This window comes from Colossoma macropomum, unplaced genomic scaffold (genome assembly GCF_904425465.1).
Source record: "Colossoma macropomum unplaced genomic scaffold, Colossoma_macropomum, whole genome shotgun sequence".
Classification (NCBI taxonomy): domain Eukaryota; kingdom Metazoa; phylum Chordata; class Actinopteri; order Characiformes; family Serrasalmidae; genus Colossoma; species Colossoma macropomum.
The window spans coordinates 27,831,472-27,851,292 of record NW_023494803.1 but is presented as its reverse complement, the minus strand read 5'-3'; the positions used below and the strand labels follow the sequence as shown (position 1 = coordinate 27,851,292).

At 39.4% G+C, this 19,821-nt stretch overlaps 2 protein-coding genes across 2 annotated transcripts in view; one reads left to right on the top strand and one right to left on the bottom strand.

Moving 5' to 3' along the window:
* The first annotated feature begins 926 nt into the window (after positions 1-926).
* Positions 927-6,856, top strand: jmjd7 (jumonji domain containing 7). Its single transcript, XM_036593115.1, has 8 exons — positions 927-1,248; positions 2,363-2,516; positions 2,596-2,849; positions 3,170-3,226; positions 3,712-3,807; positions 4,802-4,878; positions 5,115-5,274; positions 6,221-6,856. Exons 1-8 carry the CDS (start codon positions 1,200-1,202, stop codon positions 6,307-6,309), a joined length of 936 nt encoding a protein of 311 aa, XP_036449008.1. The 5' UTR covers positions 927-1,199; the 3' UTR covers positions 6,310-6,856.
* mapkbp1 (mitogen-activated protein kinase binding protein 1) overlaps positions 6,804-19,821 on the bottom strand; it is a 54,005-nt gene continuing 40,987 nt past the window's right edge. Inside the window, exons 16-30 of the mRNA XM_036593113.1 lie at positions 19,598-19,673; positions 18,963-19,074; positions 18,482-18,545; positions 17,832-17,954; positions 17,462-17,610; positions 17,324-17,379; positions 17,008-17,241; positions 16,365-16,510; positions 15,507-15,646; positions 13,829-14,014; positions 13,665-13,746; positions 13,249-13,547; positions 11,481-12,320; positions 10,962-11,047; positions 6,804-10,082 (exon numbers count right to left, since the gene is read on the bottom strand). Coding sequence (XP_036449006.1) covers positions 9,846-10,082; positions 10,962-11,047; positions 11,481-12,320; positions 13,249-13,547; positions 13,665-13,746; positions 13,829-14,014; positions 15,507-15,646; positions 16,365-16,510; positions 17,008-17,241; positions 17,324-17,379; positions 17,462-17,610; positions 17,832-17,954; positions 18,482-18,545; positions 18,963-19,074; positions 19,598-19,673 — 2,830 coding nt within the window. The 3' untranslated portion in view covers positions 6,804-9,845. The remainder of the gene's footprint in view (positions 10,083-10,961; positions 11,048-11,480; positions 12,321-13,248; positions 13,548-13,664; positions 13,747-13,828; positions 14,015-15,506; positions 15,647-16,364; positions 16,511-17,007; positions 17,242-17,323; positions 17,380-17,461; positions 17,611-17,831; positions 17,955-18,481; positions 18,546-18,962; positions 19,075-19,597; positions 19,674-19,821) is intronic.

Genomic DNA, 19,821 nt, shown 5'->3' with positions numbered 1-19,821 from the left:
ACATTTTCCACTTTTCGTTTTCGTTTTCAAACTGACCAACATGCACGTATATGTTAATTAGCACTGGGCGGGGCTACGGGGTACATTTTAGGACATCCTTCTGACCTCCGAGGCAGAACGGCATCATTCCTTAAGCTAAACGACTTCGAGTCTCGATACACCATCGTCATGACTCAGATCTGGTGAAACTGAACGTCAGCACAAACGCCGTCAGACCAAACGTCATCAGAGAAGAGGTATCAGACCAAATGCAGGCCTGGTCGAGCATATAGTGGTTCGTATAACTTCGAAAACTATTATGTATTTCGATATAAATGCCAGTATAATATTTCCAGTTTTTTTTTCTGCCGGTGTTTGTGCTGACGAGAACTGCCACTCAGTAACGTCTTCTGGGTTTGTCACACACTAGAGGGAGCTCACGAGCGAGTCCAAAATTAATGGGTTAATATAGAGCATTTAAGCAAAATCATAATTTGAAAATGCTTAATTTAGCAGCAGTAATGCCAACCAGTCAGCACAAAGCACCAGTAATGCTAACCAATAAGCACTCAGTAGCAGTATTGCCAACCAATCAGCACTAAGTAGCAGGAATGGCTACCAATCAGCACTTAGTAACAGTAATGCTAACCAGTCAACACAGAGCTGCAGTAATGCCAACCAGTCAGCTCTTAGTAGCAGTAATACTCGCTCCCTACTGCCAAAAATCTATGTGCTGTAGAAAAAAAGGAAACATACAGGTACGGTTTCTTTGTTTTTTTAGTGAAATACATCTTTGTTCTTTCTAAACGAAGTGTTTAGAAACGATTTTAATTTTTCATTTTTAGCCCTTTAGCTCTATTCACCCCGTTCATTGAGGACTCGCTCGCGAGCGCCCTCTGGCGTTTTGCAGTCATGTTTCTGATACAACGGGAGAAACAGGAAGTAGCCAGGATCCCCTTAAACAGCGTTGCTCTCCGCGCAAGAGCGGAAGACGTGAAGAGCAGCATGACACTGAGCGCATGTTTTGGAGTCTAATATCTCATTATTATGTCTAGGCGGCGTCTGTATGTAATGTAGAGTGGCACTGATAAGCCAAGTGTCATATCTCACTCCACTAACCTACATGTTTTATTAACCTGTGCGTTGGTGTGCTTTATGAATGCTTTCTAATCTGTCGTTGGATTCTTTGCTTTAACCAACATGATATGAGATGTTAGGCTATGGAAGAAGTGAGGAACTGTTTGAGACATTTCCCAGAGGAAGCCCGTGGTGAGTGAATTGCACCCAGTGGCTGCTTTGTGTCATTCACAGTGAAATGCTGGATTTCAGGTTTAGCCTACGTTCCCACAGTTCAGTGCGTTATAGGGTTCATCAGCCTCTTCTTACAAACCTCGAAGTGCTACATGCTGTAGTTATGTGCTCATTGTTTCATTTCCTTGTGTATTATTCTGAACACGCTGTTCTGAGACTGCACCACAACCCACATAATGTTTGGTCAGGTGATGGCCCAGGTGGCCTATGGTGGTCCCAGTCCCAGTGATGGACAAGGGAGAGGTTGCCTGACCAATATCCACACACACTCACTGAGCACTTCACTAAGTACCCCTAGCTTATATCTGTGCTCATTGTCCATGTTATCAGCTCCAGTTACCATTTAAGTGCACTTTGTAGTTCTACAATTACAGACTGTAGTCCATCTGTTTCTCTGCACACGTTGTTAGCATTTCTTTACCCTATTCATCAATTCAGCAAAGTGTCATTGCTGAGCTGAGAATAGACCACCAAATAAAAATATCCAGCCAAAAGCTCCTTTTATCCAGAATCTGACCACTGATGATGTACACACGGTACTGCGCAAAGTCTTAGGCACCTAAAGGAAGTGGACTTATGAACCATTTGTTCCAGAAGCAGTTGGGCTTTTGCTTGTCAAATCACCTTGTAATATTAGAATAAAGGATGCAAACAAACAGTAATAAAGGAAAAAGTAACAAGAATTATTTATTTTCACAAAAGTAGTTGATATAAGCTGGTCAGAAGAACAAAGATATACAATAACATACATAAAATCAATACTTATTGTATTATTATTTATATATATTCTTGATGTTTTTCTGGGCAACTAAATGCTGACTGTCCAGTTTAGTAGCTTTTTAAAATATAATCTTCTGGTGCCTAAAACTATATATATATATATATAATGTATGTTTGCATGTATATTTATACACACACACACACTCACCCAGATACACTGCCATCCAAGTGATATTCTACAGCTGTACAGTTGGCTATCACTGTCATTCATCCCTATCTTTTCAAATCATTAAGAATAATATTTTCCATTGATGGTTCTTTGGAAATCAACAGTGTGTTGTTAACTCCTTAGAGCTTTATTTGAACGAGTCAGTGCCGTACCTGGATGGGCCCGTCTCTCCACTACAGTTCTATCGTGACTGGATTGGTCCTAATAAGCCCTGCATCATTCGCAATGCCTTCAGTGACTGGCCAGCTTTGTCTAAGTGGAACCCTGCATACCTCAGGTAAAAAAAATCTCTCAACCGTTTTTGGTTTCTCCTTATTTCCTACATCATTTCTAAATGTGTCTTTATGTTCTTTCAGAGAGGCTGTTGGCTCTAAGGTCATCAGTGTGGCTGTGACTCCAAATGGCTACGCAGATGCTGTGAATGGAGACCGCTTTGTGATGCCTGAAGAGCGCCAAATGACCTTCTCCTCGCTGCTGGACATTATAGAGGGCAAGGTGAAGAGCAGCGGTGTGTTCTATGCACAGAAACAGTGCTCCAGTCTGACTGAGGAACTGCCACAGCTAACAGAAGACGTACAGACTCACATCCCGTGGATGAGCGAGGCGCTCGGTAGGTCATGTATCACGCCTCTGCTCCAGAGCAAGAGCACACAGTAACTCCAGCAACATGGAAATGCATTGGTTCTCATGCTGATTTGACTCTGAGAGTTATTTTTAAACACAGTTTGGCTCTCCATGGGCATTTATAGCAATGTCCTCACATCTCCTTCCAGCTGCTTGAGCCAAAATATGAGTGTGCTCGATCTGCAGTTTCTGGAGTCTGTCTCTCTTCTGCAGGTTTTGTTTTACCAAGTAGGAAGGTGACCACACTTTCTGTGAACTCACAGGTTGCACGTTTAATTTAAATGTTAATATGTTTTTTTTTTCCAGGAAAATTACCTGATGCTGTAAATTTCTGGTTAGGAGAGGAAAGTGCAGTCACATCAAGTAAGTTTGAATTCATGTGTTCGTAGTATATTCAGTTCAGGTATGAAATGCCGAGAAACAAAACACACAGATATAAGTCTGCATGATACGGACTGTGTAAACAAAGAAATCTTACTTCTTCTTTTAACAAATAACAAAAAAACAAAAGCACCATTTTCTATTGTGCAAAATAAAATGATTAATTACTAATAGCGTCTTACATCAGAACTGCAAGCACATTTTTGTAAACTGTAAGCCTCAACAAGGGCACACAGTGTCACTGATGCAAAGCACTGTTCTTAAGAAGCATCAGATATATTTAACTGCTTCAGTTCCATGAGGTGCTTCTGTCTAAAAACAAAATTCCACAAAACAGAACAGCTTTTTCTATATGTTTAGGCAGAGAAGCCACAAAACATCAGTAAATGTGTATTTTTTTGCTTTCAATATAGGCCTACAAAAGAATAAATATATATTTAATTTCTGAAAATTAATTTAATTTACAGTGCACAAAGACCCCTATGAGAACCTGTACTGTGTCATCTCTGGAGAGAAGAAGTTTATTCTGATCCCTCCCACTGACCGACCTTTCATACCATACGGTAAGAAGTTCTCATTCTTTACCTGTTTGCTTGTTTGTTTATTTATTTATTTGTTTAATCTCTTCACCATCAGGCTGTCTGTTAGATGCATTTTTACACATTTTTTTTGCAGTTCCTGCTTGATTCACAGAATATCTGCTTTAATCCATGCATTTTTTTCAGTCGTCAAGAAGCAGGACTGATTATACGGTGCTGATTTTGTTGAACATTGTTCTATATTTGGGTGTCCCTGTTCAAATTACATGCAAATAAATACACATCCTCTACACAGAACACACGTCAGGCACATTTTAGTGTATCTAACATACTGGGGGAACAAATCATAAAAGGTGGCCTTTGCATGACACATTTGTTCTGTTTCATTGTTTTTCAGTATCAAGTCAAGTAGTCTTCAAAGTCAATCCTCATAACTTGTAGCGTATACTCTGGAACACAGTGTTATTCCAGTGAATACAAAATAGATCATAACTCAGTTGTACTGATATTGGTTAAAGCATAGCTATGTAAAATTTCTTAAGATTTCTTCTAAAAGATGTAGCATTACTGCAACAGGAGAAAAAATGTTTAAAATTTGGTGTCTGTGTGCTGCTTTGTGCTGCCCTGTAAAGCATGAAATAATAATTTAAAAGTCAGATGTTGGATCAGATTTCACATGAGTTTTTCAGACCTCATACATCTGTCTTTATGTATTAATCTCACATCCACAGACTCAGCAATGCTTTTTCAGCATGCTCGCAAACATCAGATAAATAGATATGGGATTAGAAACAAATCAATAGAAATTGGGCGCTGAAATATGCAGAAGAAGTCCATGTAAAATGTTCTCTGTAGAGGATGTGTTAACTTATTTTCACTTAGAAAATCAACAGAACATGTCATTTGAATGGGGGGGGGTGTTCAAATGTTTGCATGACTTTATATCACTGGGGGGAATGTATCCTTATTAAACTTGGACTGAGATGATGTGTGGTCATATGGTTTTGTGTTTGTGTAGAGCTCTACTGCCCAGCTACATACAAACAGAAACAAGATGGCAGCTTTGAAATAGTGGATGAAGAGGATTCAGAGAAAGTAAGCCTGACAGCGACAGAGATTTTTTAAATACCTATTTAGAATAATAGTAATTAAAAAAGTAACAACAACAAAAAAAAACTGTCCATCAGTCACTCATATGTGGTACAGCTAGGCAGCTCTCTCTACCACACTGTCTGGCCAGTTGTTAGTGAAATGCACTCTTTTCTTATCAGGAATGATTATAGTACAGCCATCTATCTTAAAATCTCAAAAAAGCTATTTCACCACTTTAGGTGCCTTGGATTCCCCTAGACCCTCTGAACCCGGACTTGGAGCGCTATCCATCCTACAGACTGGCCCGGCCACTGAACTGCACAGTCAAAGCAGGAGAGATGCTTTACCTCCCCTCTCTCTGGTTCCACCACGTCCGCCAGTCTCATGGATGCATAGCAGGTACTGTAGTGGGAACTGGAGTTCTCTTAGGGAGAATTAGAGAGAATTAAAGTGATTCCAAGATTAGGGTGCCATTTAGCCCTTATGACTCATAGAAATTATCTTTTAGAATATTTTTTAACATTATATTTAAGTAAACAGGCGTTTTTAAGGTTTAAAGGACTCAACTGGGTAACAGCGTTAAGGTTTTCATCATAAAACTTGCAAAAATACAAAATATGGTTAACTAGCATTCATGCTAACAGCATGAGAACATTAAAGAGCCTTCTAATGATTTAATTAAAATGTTTTTATTTAATGAATCATTTATTTTCAGTCCATAATTTGTCTTCAGGAAGTTAGAGTGATGCAAATTCCTGTTGAATGTGTTTCTCGTGGAGAATTTAAAATATTTCATATGGGTGAATGTAATCAGGTAACAGCGTTGAAGGACTGTATGAGTGAATGTTGAAGGACACAACTAAAATGTACATTTTTCATAGGCTAAAATTGATGACTCATGGCAAAGGATGTTTTAAGCTTGAGGCGTTAAATGGATTTGCACATTAATGCAAAAATAATTTCAAGGTGAAGTGTAGTTACTGTCGCAGGAAAAATGGCTTACAATGTTTGTGTGGTAATTTATCTGAAACATGCACTTAAGTTGTCAGTAACACACTTTACTGATGTGTAAAACTTTACATACATATCTAAAATAAATGTATGGAAATGTAACATCAGTGGGGCACAAATTACATCCTGATTGTAGGAGCACCCTCAAAATGGTCTGGGCCCTCTTCAGTCAGCATTACTGACATCTCATTATTAATGACAAATACAGATGTAAGTGGGCATGAATTTCAGTTAATATAGAATTACTTGTGCTTCTACTATTATCATATGGCAAGTATTTGTTATTCCCTGAAGTAACACCTAATAATGTGTAATATGTTTGTTCTCTCTGCAGTAAATTTCTGGTATGATATGGATTATGATATCAAGTACAACTACTTCCAGCTGGTGGAATCTCTAACTGGAGCTGTGGGTTCAGTATGATGCCTTCACCACAGAACCACATCATCCCCAAATGATTCAAACTTTAGAAGTATCTTATAGTAATCTTTTTAGTCCCACTCAGACCAGTGCCGCATAAACAAGGATGTTGTGAGGGAGTGTTTCTTGATTTCCTTTCCTGGACAAAAAGTGTTCCCTTTACTCTTAATGAGTTTTGTAGTATAACTTTTCAAACTTAGATCTTTGCAGTGGAATTCCACCAATTTTTTAACATTACCAACAGTTCAAATATAAACCATTCAGACTGGTTTAATGTGACATGCGCCATTTCAGAATTGTTCAGTGGAGGTGATAGAAACCAGACATTCAAAGCGTGTAAGCCCTCTAAACTATTTTAATGGACAAAATTATTTATTCTAAGACTAGGCTTAATACATAACTGGGTAATTGGCCCAAATAGTCAAATATTAAAAGGAAATAAAAAAAAAAGCTCTGGGTTGGTTGTGTTCATTGGCCTGTTGATGTCAAAGTACTATCATGTGCAATAAATAACCAGAGTTGCTGTATAATAAATACAGTTTTATTCACATGTCTGAGTTTTTTTTTTATTTTGTCAGAGGATACTGAGAATAAAAACATAATTTAGGAGTGGTACAAAACAAACAAGCCATGAGTTTGGCAAACAAGCTAATGAGAAACAGTCTTATAACCCTCTGGTCCACTTTTAGTGCTAGCCTACATGATTCATTGCCCATACAGGAGATGAGAAGAGAGCCAAGTAGCCACAGAGGTAGCACTAATGGCCAAGCATCGAATGATTGTTCATGAAGCAAGTCAAATGTACATCCATGCATTCTAGTTCAGCAAACAGGTCAGCCCTAAAGTCCATCGCTCTTCATGCATACAGAGTATATTCATGCTAGCAGTAAAGTAACTCTCCTACCACTGGCTTTAAATACAATCCTACATCTTCAGTTCACTCTCAGGTTACGTAAGTGATTAATATGCTTACTTGATTGACTTAAGTTTGAACGAAAGATTTGCTTGTTTATTTGCTATTATTGGTCTCATGCATATCAATATGTTCATGTTAAAATTGTTTAAATTGCACTTTTTGTACTGTAAGTGACAAACAAGAAGAATGTTGGAGATCAAAATTATGATACCTGAATAGTCAATTTACTCATCACTGTATGACTGAGACTAAGCAGATGTATGCCAATACAGCTTAAACTGAAGACTCCTCTCTACCAGGAGAGGATATTATTGAGGCTGGACTGGATTGGGACTGTTGGGTTTTGATCTCCAACCCTGGTCCTGGAGAGCTGCCTTCCTGCAGAGCGCAGTTCTAACCACAATTCGCCACACCTGCTCCAGCTAATCAACCTCTTGGCTGGGCAGCTTATTGGATACAGGTTGGAACTAAACTCTGCAGGAAGGAAGCTCTCCAGGACCAGGGTTGGAGACCACTGCTTTAGATTAATGCTTTGTTTTGGGCACAGAGAAAACTGTTGTGTTGAAGTAGTTTTGCAGTGCTTTGATAGCTGCACTGAGCACAAGCACCATATTCTGTAACAGTATGAGAAAGTCAAAACAGTATACAGTACACATAGGTCCAACAGAAATACAGTATTTCTACAGTATCACAATCCTATCACCTTAATTACTATTATTCTAGAATGAAAGTGCTTCACTGCACATCAATATTAGCTTTACCGTTAAGAAAAAGGAGAAAGTTTGTGCCAGCGGCTAGAAAAAACATCTCAGCCTAGATGTAGTGTCTCATAAACTAGTCTCAGGGATTTAAGTACACTTAAAGGGGAATTCCACCAATTTATCACAAGTTCTGCATAATTCAAGTGATGAGATGTAAACAAAGTTATTCAGAGTGTTTTGATTTGAAATGGTGCACGTTGATAATAGTAAAATAATGGTAAGTCTCCTTTGGGGACTAGTTTGTATCTCAGGTGTCTGGAAAAATATTTATAACCACTTATTTTAATAACTGTCAGTGAAGTAGCCTTTACAGGCATTAAACATGTCAAATGTGTGCTTCCTATCATTGCTGTGAATAATTTGACTCAGTAAGTTTCTCTTGAGTATTTCACTTCAAATCACTCTGGACTTTTTATCTGAACAATTTAATTATGCAGAAAATTTAATTTTGAAAAAAATCAGTGGAATTGCCCAGTGTGAAGTGTGAAATTATATTTTATTAAAATGCCCTACAGTCTAGGCTTAATCTAAACCTGAGAAACAGGGCCAAATGTGAAAAACTTTAGTGGTAATTTTGTATTTTGGTGATTAGAGGGTCAATTTAATGTTTTGCCTTGTGATAACCTAGCAGTAGGGTGTGAGGTCCCTGTCTGTGTCACCAGAATGATTTGTCTCTATTCTGTTAGATTTCTATGGCAGTTGAGTCTAAATTTGCTGTCTGGAATGCATCATATTGAGGAAGACAGCATCCAAACAGCATTCAAAAAATGAAACGTCTTGAGATTTAACCTTTAACAACAAATTGCTGGTTATAAATTAAGGCACCCGCATTCTTCAGACATTTGCCATGTCGATTTTAAGTAAAAAAGAAGTCTCAAACGTGTACAAAACTGTCCTTCAAAATTCATGCATGACATTTGGATGCGGTCATCTTATAAACTCCTCAGTATATTGTTTCCCTCTCTAAAGCAGATGTCTTTCTCATGACACTCCACTGGCACCATATTGACACTAGGGGTATCCAGTATCAGAACATACACTCACTGTACAACACTATTTAGGGATCAGTAACCCCAGCTATTGACCCATCACATGAGAATAAATACAGTCACACATCTGCAACAAACACAACATACATTATAAAAACATCCTCAAGATATAAATGAGAAAAAAATCTGGCTTTTAAGACAAGTAAAGAAGACTGATTCCCTCTGAGAGAGAGCATTCTATAAAGTTCTGAAAAACACCTGTCACTTGCTTAGAGATCTACTCAGCAAAAAAAAGAGTCCATCTTCAAGGTGGTGGGTAAATTCTGGTGAGTCAGGGGAGTCCATTTGTCATTTAGAAGCTGTAACAAGCAAGCAAATCTCACCTCCCTCAAGACGTGAGTCTTTTTACAGTCCGTCATCGCTCCTATCCACAAACATCCAGATATACTGTTAAGTAAAAGGGCACAATATTTGGCAACGAGGTGAAGTGGAGGAGTGGAGAGTGCAAGCAAAAGCCTGCTAAAAAGGGAGGTAGGGCGGTGAGGTTAAAGTCTGTAGTGCATTCTGGCCATGCTGAATTCTCCATGGTCCTGACGGACAGAGCCTGGCCATCATCAGTATGTAAGTAAAGATACGACACACTAATCAAATTCTCCTTGTGCCCACCACTGAACACTAACTAGTCCAAAGGAAAGAAGTTGTTTTCCACTCTTAAAAAAAAGAAAACAACAATCCATACAGTCCTGATTTCTGGAACTTCTTTTTAATCTGTTCATTAAAAAAACTCCTATTAAAAGAAACCTGCGCAGAGTCATGGCCTGGGATCCGGCCTCAGCCTCAGTGCTCTGATCCAAAGAAAAGGAAATAAAAGAGTCAGATTTTACTGTCCATCCTCTTTTCCACAGCCCTGAGGAGGAGCTGAGAATACTGCTCCAACAGAGCCAGCGTCCGATCCTCCCCCACGCCCGCTGCCCTGCTGCCCAGCATGCACAGGGAGCTGCTGTTGGAGCAGGGCAGCGAGTTCAGCTCAGTCCGCACTGCATCGAACGCATCCGTCAACACTCGAGCCATCTCCTGCTGCTCCTGAGTGGAGTCTGTAGAACTGCTCAGCTGCATACACATATAGAAAGCGAGTTAAGGCAGAACAATATGACAATATTATACATAATAATCATAATTATCATCAATACTTCCTCCTGTGTGATCACAAGTTTGAATCTCAACAATACTGGCACAAGCAAAAACGACCCTGTATGCTGTGTTGCGCAGTATGTGAAATTATGAATAAAAAACTAATTTTACTCATCATTTGATAGCATTTTTAAAATATGCTGCATTGTGGCTGTTCCGAGGCAACAATACTTCATGTTGCCAAGATATGACCGCTCTTTGCTAACTGTTAGTGTTAGACGTTAGCATCTTTTATCCAAAAAATGTCTTAAGAAGGCTAGCATGCTGAACTTACATACAAAAGTACTGTACTTGTACACAAACCAGTCTCTCTCCTCCATTGTTTTCTGCTATTTTCTACTAACCACACCTGTGCTGATACAGGATTATGGGATATGTAAGGCAGCAAGGAATACATCTGCACTGCATTGAATATGCTGGCTATTATTTGGGTTGTGATAAGCAGAAAATGCAACCAATTTCTAAGACTGAACTTTGGAGGCATGGAAAGATATCCTTGCAGATTTCTTTGAAAAACTGAAAGCAAATCTACGAAAAGAATGTAAACTGTATTAAAGGTTGGACACAATAAATACTGAAGATACTGGCATTATATTTAGTTGTTTAGGCTTCTGTGTAATTTTCTGTTAAATATATACTTTCTGCTTATTTCCTGAGAAGAAAAATTAATAAATTGTACTTAATGGCTGTTCTGAGCGGAAACCACACAAATGAAGAGTCAACTCTTGACTTTTGCCCAGTACTGTATGTTTGATATGATAACAATAATGACATCAGTTTACAGCAGTGATAACGTACCATCCTGTAGAGATGAGAGGCCTTTTTGAAACTGCTCTGAAGTTCACTAGCCACCAGTCGGCATGAGTCCACACTGAGCGAAGTGTCTGATGGAGAGAAAGAGAGAAGAAAAACAGACTAAACTGCATTGCCAGTGATGACCAATAAAAGCTTCAGGCTTAGGCTTCATCTGAGTCTCTGAAACTAGCCCATTATGTTTAGTACACAAACAGATTATCTCATTTTGAACCAGATAAAATGCAGTGAGTGGACTGAGCAGAGTGAGAAGTGCAGTGGAGAGAGGATTGAGGGGCAGGCAAAGTGCAGTGTTAATGGAAGAGCAGTGAGAGAGGAAGCATGCCTCACCCTTCAGCTGGTAATGGTTAATGGATGGACAGGGTGAAGTGGAGAACATGGAGGAAGTGATGGAAGAGACGGAGGGAGAGAGGGGCCAGAGCCCACTGGTAAAGAAGTGCTTGGGCAGACCCAGACGCAGCGGCACAGACGACAGAACGAGGGAGGAGTGGTATCCCAGCAAACCTGAATCGTGAGCTCCGCTGATAGGCTGCAGACGCACCAGGCTACCCTGACCCTGAGGGGGATGCTCGGGCTTTGTCTCCTCCAGCAGTGGCTCTGGAGGTGCTCTCTGGATCTCCTCTGGCAGTTGCTCCTCAGGCTGCTTGAGACCAAACTGACACTGCTCTCGGGGTGTGGCCTCAGAGAAGCTCACGCACATGTTTGGCTGCATGTTGTCAGAGAGAGGCTGGACTGGGGCTGGTCCTGGTCCAGGCAGCGGACACACACTCACCGGAGTCCTGCTGCAGAGCTCCTCTTTCTGGTCAAGCTTGGACATCTTGCCATTAGGGGAGAAGGAGCTAATGGAGGGCTTATCTGGAAGAGGTTTGGGGATGTCCAGGTTTAGCTGTGGACGGGCGCTGCCCGTCACTTTGGCCTGGAGGCCTTTAGATGAGGAGCCACCACTTAGAGTGGGCATAACAGCAGCATGGGGGGTAGAAGAGTCTGATGAGGAAGGCAGCAGAACTACAGGTGAGGAGGGCTTGCTCTGAGAGACACTTCGTGAGCTGGTCATATCTGAGCCACGGCGGAGGTCTGAGGAGGGAAAAGTCTCTCCGAACTCGCCTACGTTCAGGTTGTCCCCCACGGATACAGAGCGGGACATCTTGGCCATGGAGCTGGTGGTGGGGCTCATGTAGGAGCGGGGCTTGGACTTTGTGGGTGTGGGACAATCCCTGGGCTGGGGAGACACAGGGCTGGAGAGAGGCACGCTGGGAAGAGTGCGGCGTGACACAGAGGGCAGACCACGCTCGTAATGCTGGGGCTGAGGGGGAACCTCCTTAGAGGGCCGTGTGGACGTATCGGCTGAAAGAGGGAGAGAGAGAGAGAACATAAAACAAAAAAGAAGTCATTGATAGTAATTACAGAAACTATCTGATGTAAATCTCTGACCTCACAACTAATTCAGATCATTAAAAAAGAGAAAACGCTATTCTCCACAGAGCTGTGGCTCAGAGGGTACCCACTTTGACATGTCTGATTTACACAGGGGAATACACACAATAAAAAAAACACATTACATTTTTTTTGATTAGCCCAAGAGTTTCATTAAGGTCAAAAAATGTATATATATGCTTCAATGAATTTTATTATAATCAATTAGTAGATGTGGGCAATCTAACAATATTTATCAGTATCATGACAAATTGTGTCACATTACTTCACAATGAGCTTTTCCGGAAATATCATGGATAATGTCAGTGCATAAAGAACACTGACTAATTGCATGTTCCATTACAAAGAGCATTATTAGTGCTGTTTAATTGGATTCGGTGCAGTGCAGTATGTGAAATGTTAAATAAAAATAATTGTATTCCTGTTTTTTGACAGTGTTTTAATTGTGGCACTACTGGTTCTTCTTGTCTATTCTAACATATCAAACCTTACAAAAAAATCTAAATGCACCACGTGTATCTTGAAAATGTTGTGATGTTATATTTTTGCCATATCACCCATCCCTATCAGTTATAATTAATTCTAAAATTCCACAACTGATGCAGTCAAATAAAAAAAATCAGATAAATTGATCATGCATTTTTACACCCCTGCTACCATATAGAATGCAAAAGAAAATAACATGTATTACCTGTTTCTTTCTTTGCAAACAACAAATATCATTCAATTTCATGAAATAAAAAAAAATAATATCTCCATAAGAATGTGTCCACTTCATAAAGCCACATATGTGTTTTATAAAAAGCCATTTCTGTGTATGAGTGGCTGGATATCTCACCGTCTGAGGAGATGTTGTGTATAGACTGGGCTTTCCTCATGCCAGCTGAGTTAGCCTGAGAAGCAGCAGCAGCTTTTGCGACAGGGCTAGTTACTTTGCGGGAGTCTGCAGAAGAGACACGCTTCTTCTGTGGAGTTAAGCGCAGACCTGCGCCCCTCTCAGAGCTGTGGGGCTCCTGCTGTATACTCTGCACCCTGTCCTCCATCAGGGGGCGCACCTCCGACACCAGGGGACGCACCACTCCACTAGCATCCTTACTCTGACTGCTTTTATTTGAAGGGAATGGAAAGGGTTGCCGACTGAGAAATAAGGAAACGATTTTTATTTGGTTATGTTGAAAATCAAAATAATCATCTTCTTGAATATTGTTCAGTTATTTTTGATCCGTTAAAATGTACTTCTATATTGTGTCTTACCAGCCAGAGGAGCTCTGAGAGAGGAACTTCGACGAGATGCTGACACTGTCAGTGAAGTTTGGAGTTACTTGAGTTGGGCTCGCTGGTAAAAGAGCATGCAAAGTTGTAAAAAGGTCCACACTGAAACATTTACACACACACTGATCCACACCTATATCACCTACCTGAGGTGTTGAGGTCTGTCAGGTTTCCAAAGTGTGTCTTGAGGAAGGCCTCCTGGTCTGGGGTCTGAGGTACAGAGGTCTTGGTCTCATTCTTCCTCAAGCTCTCCTCCTCTTCCTCATCTAGGTCTTCAATGTCCAACTCGGACGAGTTCCCATCTACACTCAATGGCTCAGTGGGCTCTGAGTCTGATAAGCAAACACATATCAAAGAATTACTTTGACTCAAATTACTTAACACTTCATTTGAAGGGGAATTCCACCATTGTTTTCAAAATTTCATAATTTTTCAGAATCATAATTCAATGGTTGAGATAAAAAAGTATATGAGTAGTCTGATGTGAAATGGTTCACAGTAGATAAAATTACCAACTCTGATTTTTGTACAGTGGTGATGACAGGAACCAGAAACACAAGCTATAGCTATTTTATTTACTTATTTATCCAAAATGACCAGCGGGCTTATGTGTTTCTTCTATGTCTTTTTATGTGTAATGTTGGTGATGGTAAAATAGTGATAGATGTGAAAAAATTTATTTTTTTTTGTTTTTTTTGCCTTACAATGTCCTGCTTGTACCTCTCCCCCATGAATGGATTTGAAACAGTACATTTTTGTATCAAAAGCTATGCCTGATATCAATGTCTCAGACATCAGGCACCATATTTGAAACTATTTAATGTAACAGGAAGCTTTTAGAAACCTTAAACTCTTCAGACATCAGGTTCCTACTGTGAACATTTCTGACTCACATATCAAACTATTCTGAATTATTATGTTTACATCTTAACTATGTAATTATCCAGAAAATTAGGAAAACTCGTGAAATTCCCCTTTATGCTGAACATCTGTTTGTTCTGGTTGGCCTCTGTTTGTGCCTTTTAGTGCAGACCATACTGCGGGCATGATTCGGATGGAGAACATTTTATAAAACACGTATCAAAGACTGGACAAATATATTTTGACGGAAATTAAACACTATCATGTCGCCACAATTTATTGAAACACTCGTGCAATGTGTGAAACTGGTTGGTGTGATTAGTCAGTCAAGGCTGGTTCTGAACAATGAAATGAATCTTTCTTTCCTATCAACTTTCACTGATTTCACCTGATCTGTAGCCTCAGGACTTGCTAAATGCATGAGGGTCCACATGTCTACCAGATCAGGCAAAATTAAAGAAATCAGATAGGAAAAAGTTTCAGACCATTCAGATGCAGCCCTATTCAACAGCACATAGGAAGCATCACAGTGAGAGTGCTGATAAACATTAATCTGAAGCTGATTTTATACTTTAATTGTACAGATGTAATGGAATAAAACTTCCAAAATCATTTAGTGTATTTATCATGTTTTTATAGCTAACCTTCATAATCTCGCTATTTTGAACTAAAAGATGCATAGGTTTACCTATTTTTTTGACATTCCTCTGAAGTTTGTTGGGAAATACTCTTCCCCTTTGATTAATTTTTAAGCACAACACGTATGAAAAAACACAATAAATCAGCAGTCTCTAAACTTTCAAAGCATATGTGTAGCATGTAAACATAGAACTAATCCTGCTAATATGGCAGAGCAATCCTAAAATGCAGTGTGATGTGTTGATTCCCAAGCCCTACAGAAATTTTAGCCTTGTGTAATAGCAGTATTACAAATGCATGTGTTTAACTTTGTGAGTGTCTCACCCTCTCCAGGATGCTCAGGGCTGGACAGGCGGCTGTTGGAGTAATCCATTGAGCAGGCGCTGTCAGGACTCTGTTTTTCTGGGCAGGAGTTTCCTTTAGGCAGCCTCACTCCATAAGCTAACTCTTTCACCTGGTACTCACTACACAGGGAGAATGGGAAGAATCATTTAGTCAGAGTGTGGCTAGAAGGGCATGTTTTTTTTCAATAACAAGCACATACTGTTACTCAAAACTACAAAATTATTGTTGTTACTGCTATTACTGAAACAGGATAAAAATAAATTATGCAGCTTACATTAGTGGTTGGAATTCAAAGATTTAGAAAAAATGTTGCAGGTGCATGTATGAAATGATTATATTATGATGCTGCTAATCTGCAACTACACAGATTTCAACTAATGTAATAACTAATAAGCTGTAACAAATAAAAAATTTCACATTTCCAGGATTATGAAAAGAATAATTTCAAGCGAGAAAGCTGTATAACATTGACAGAGAAGTTATAAAAAATAATATTTAGAATACCTTACTGTATATAGATAAAGTACACTCTTTAACTTTTTGTTTTTTCCCAAAAATACTGCATAAGACATCTTAGAAATACCTTCTAGTGTCTGGCTTTTAGTACGTCCATCTACACTGAATAAATGATTCAGTAATATTTAGCAATTATTAATATGGCAAGTGATTCTAAACTTTTGAATACCAGTGTATGAGTAATAACAGAAGGCATGACAGTTCTTATGAATCTTCTTTAGAAAAACCAAAAAAATTATTCAGTCTGAGAAAAACTGTAACCAAGACAGAACTATGCTTCTACATGTGAGTGCAGTGGATGAAAAAGTATGCGTGACTGACCTGCCTGCCAGACTGACCCTGTCCTCATAGCTCTCAGGATACAGCACCACAGGCTCTGAGTCGGGGCTTTGATTGGGCAGTTGAATGTAATCTGGGCGTGAGTGTCCCCTCAGGACAGAGGAGTCCTGCTCCTCTGGCTCTGCCACCTGTAGACCAACAAAAACACACAGCATCAAAAAACAGTGATTTAAAATAGAGAAGTGTCACAAAGTGAGAAGTAACTTGGTGATCTTCAAAAACAAAATGTATTTTTGTATTGACAATGTATTTAAAAGAATACTTTAAAATTATTTAAGTGCTTTCTACAAAACAGAAATTGCAAAAAGGAACAATAAGCTTGAAAACATTAATAGGAGTTTTTCCGAGAAACAAGAGACAACAGAAAAGACAACATGTTGATTAACACAGAAGAAAAAGGTTTTACTATGTGTCTGCAGGTGCCCAATTAGGAGTTTGTATATAATTAAACCTGATTAATGTAAGGGATTGTTATCATCAATGTTTTGGACCGACGTCTGTGTTATGGCCGGAAATATTCCTGAAGTTGTTTTAAATGCTGGTAAATTAACATAAAATAAATAAATAAATAAAAATAACCACAGTTTGCTCTCGTGCTTTAGGCCTGTAGTGTATGTCAATTTACCCATGCAGCGATGGTCTGTACACTGTTGGTGCTGCCTAGCTCCAGGTCTGAGGGTAGTGGAGACTCTCTGGTGAGGGCGGAGCTCTTGTTTGGTGAGGAGGGCCCAGCAAAGGACTCCAGCTGCCTCAGGTCCAGCATGGACTTCACCACAAGGTCCACACTGCCTATCCGCCTGGACCAGCGGCGCCTCGGCCTTGGGCCTGAGCCCTCACATGCTGAACTGCTCTCAGAACGCTGAGAAAGAGAGAGCGAGCGGCAATATTAAGAGATCTTCTTTGGTCAGGAGACATGCTGTTCAGTGTGAGAACAATCTTACCTTGCGAGGTTCTCTGACGTAGGAATTAACGGAGTTGTGTTTCTCCTCTGATGATCCTTGCGAACAAGAACAAATCATATAAGAAATGTTCTTTACAATGAAATTCTGGAAGAATTTGAATTCTTGGGAATAACTTACCATTCTCCTCCCCTGTGCTGCTGCCTGAAGACAAGTGAGGAAAGTTGTCTTCATCTTCCTCTTCTATACCCTCCTCCTCCTCTGCCTCTTTATCACTGTCTGATGACATGGTAGCTATGGGCGGGGCACTGTGCACCTCTCTCCTAGTGCTGAGCCAAACAGCAGTACCATCAGTCCTGCTCAGTAAGCACCTAACACTTACATCCACTTAGTTAAATATGATCTAGTGAGAAGTTACAGGAGCATCTGGTATGGGTATATTATTTTTTAGCACATCTGTTGTGTGTGATAACGTGGATATGAATGAGCAGTTGAGTCTGTAACTATTTCAGTGCACATGAATGTATATATGCATGTGTCTGTGTTCTACCTGACTGTGTTATGTTTGTTAGGTGGGCTCTTCTGGACAGGTTTGCTCTTCTGTTTTAGATCAGACAGTCGCTGTCTCATACTGATGGTCAGCTCGGGATTCAGTCTCCACACAAAAATGCAGCTGAACAGAAACATATATAAAATATGATTAAAATACATCTATTCTTGCAAACCAACTTATCATACAGCACAGCATTTTGATACTGATGTGTGTATGTAATGTCAGCTACAGTCTGTAACACACAAAGGCCTGTCAAGATCATGAAATGTTAGTTGACAATTTATTTAGTTGAAGTTAAATTGTCTTTTTGTACATTTAATACAACAATTAAAGTACAAACCAAAAGTGGTCAAGGTGGTTGATTAATTATCTTTGCCTCCAAGCTATCGACACTTCAGATTTCAACTATATCACCAGTCAGAACCTTTGTTCTTCTGGTCCAATAAACGTGTTTCATGCTTGCTTTTATTTACATTTATCTCAACATAAAGGATTAAATTACATATAGAATATCAACTGTGGAAATTAAATAATTAAAATAAAATTAAAACAACTGTAGTAGGCTTATTTAATTGCAATAAGGTAATAATGTAATAATTGTGACAGCAGGCTTACAGAAACATATACAACCAATTTTGAGATCCTACCTGTCTCCTGAAACTGAGATCAGGTGCTTGCAGTCATTGGTAAACTTCATTCCAGTTACAATCTCTATAAAAAGAAAACATAGGCAGCACTTCTTGTTAAGACAGCACATGATATACAGAAAACTGAGACAGGAGTCTACTTTTAACAACAAAGACAGCGGTTCTCATTATCAAATACACCAATACGCTGATATCCAATGTTTTTCATGTACACATCCAGATACGTAAACATTTCTAAAATGTGGTTACAAATGAAGTAAAATAAACAAAACGCAGATATTTTAGTGCACTAGTACAGTAAACACATCATCAAATATGGGTTTAAGATATCAGTCATATCTAATAATCTGTCTGATACAAATATTTATTTTTAAGCAAATATCTGACAACACTGATATAATTGTGATATCATCATGCATCCCTAGTTCGAATTACATCTTGACGCAGGACACTGTTAGCCACTCCAGATCAGAAGTCTTACCAGAGTGCCCAAACATAGTGGCCACACACTCTCCAGTGTAGAAGTCAAAAATACTGATGTTTTTGTCAGAGCAGCTGGTAGCCACGTACAGACCAGAGGGGTCTGTCTGGACCTGAGAGACACATTCAGGTTACAGAGTGGATGATTCATTTTGGTGAAGACATTCTCAACATGTAGTACATAAAAGAAATTGTTTTCCCCTCATCACCCCAAATGCAGTCAATCAGTCAAACAAGGCTGGTGTGCCAAGTTTGCGTCTTTAGTTTTGTTTCTGACACACTATACCATACTGTTATCTATAAACACGGACAAAATTTAGGCTACATGATAGCTTCAACTACTGCTTTAGCTATGCAGTGTAGTTTTGTCCATTTTTATAGTTAACAATATCAAAAAGCACAAACCAGGCTATTTGAGATTACTTATCACCTAATTACATAAGGCATGCAGTTTATGTGATGTTTATTGGTGGTATAAGCTTATACTGCTTGTTAGCTACACTGCAGCCTCAACTACATCTGAGGTAAGGGGAAAACTGTGTAAGTTTCATTAAACTTGATAACTGATATAATATCTATGGCCTGTAGAAACTGTTAGAATTGTTGTATTCATATTCTCTTTTAGAAGCTGCTTACCTTAATGAGGGTTCCATCCTCCCCCTGAGAGCCCTTATAGATCTTCTTCTGCTTACCATTGCTGATGTTAAAAATCCTGTAAGAGAGGAAGAAAGAGGCAGAGTATGGATCAGATAGTAATGCATGCTATTTGACCGCAGAAACCCACTAAATTGCCTGATTTGCATCGATCTAGTCTGTTCTGTCTCTTTATCCTTTGGTCAGTAGGGGGCATTTTAACATTA

Coding starts and splice junctions, on each gene's coding strand:
- jmjd7 (XM_036593115.1), top strand. CDS start 1,200: ATGGAAGAAGTGAGGAACTGTTTGAGACATTTCCCAGAGGAAGCCCGT. Junction 3,227..3,711: donor GGAAAGTGCAGTCACATCAA/GTAAGTTTGAAT, acceptor TTTAATTTACAG/TGCACAAAGACCCCTATGAG. Junction 5,275..6,220: donor GTCTCATGGATGCATAGCAG/GTACTGTAGTGG, acceptor TTCTCTCTGCAG/TAAATTTCTGGTATGATATG.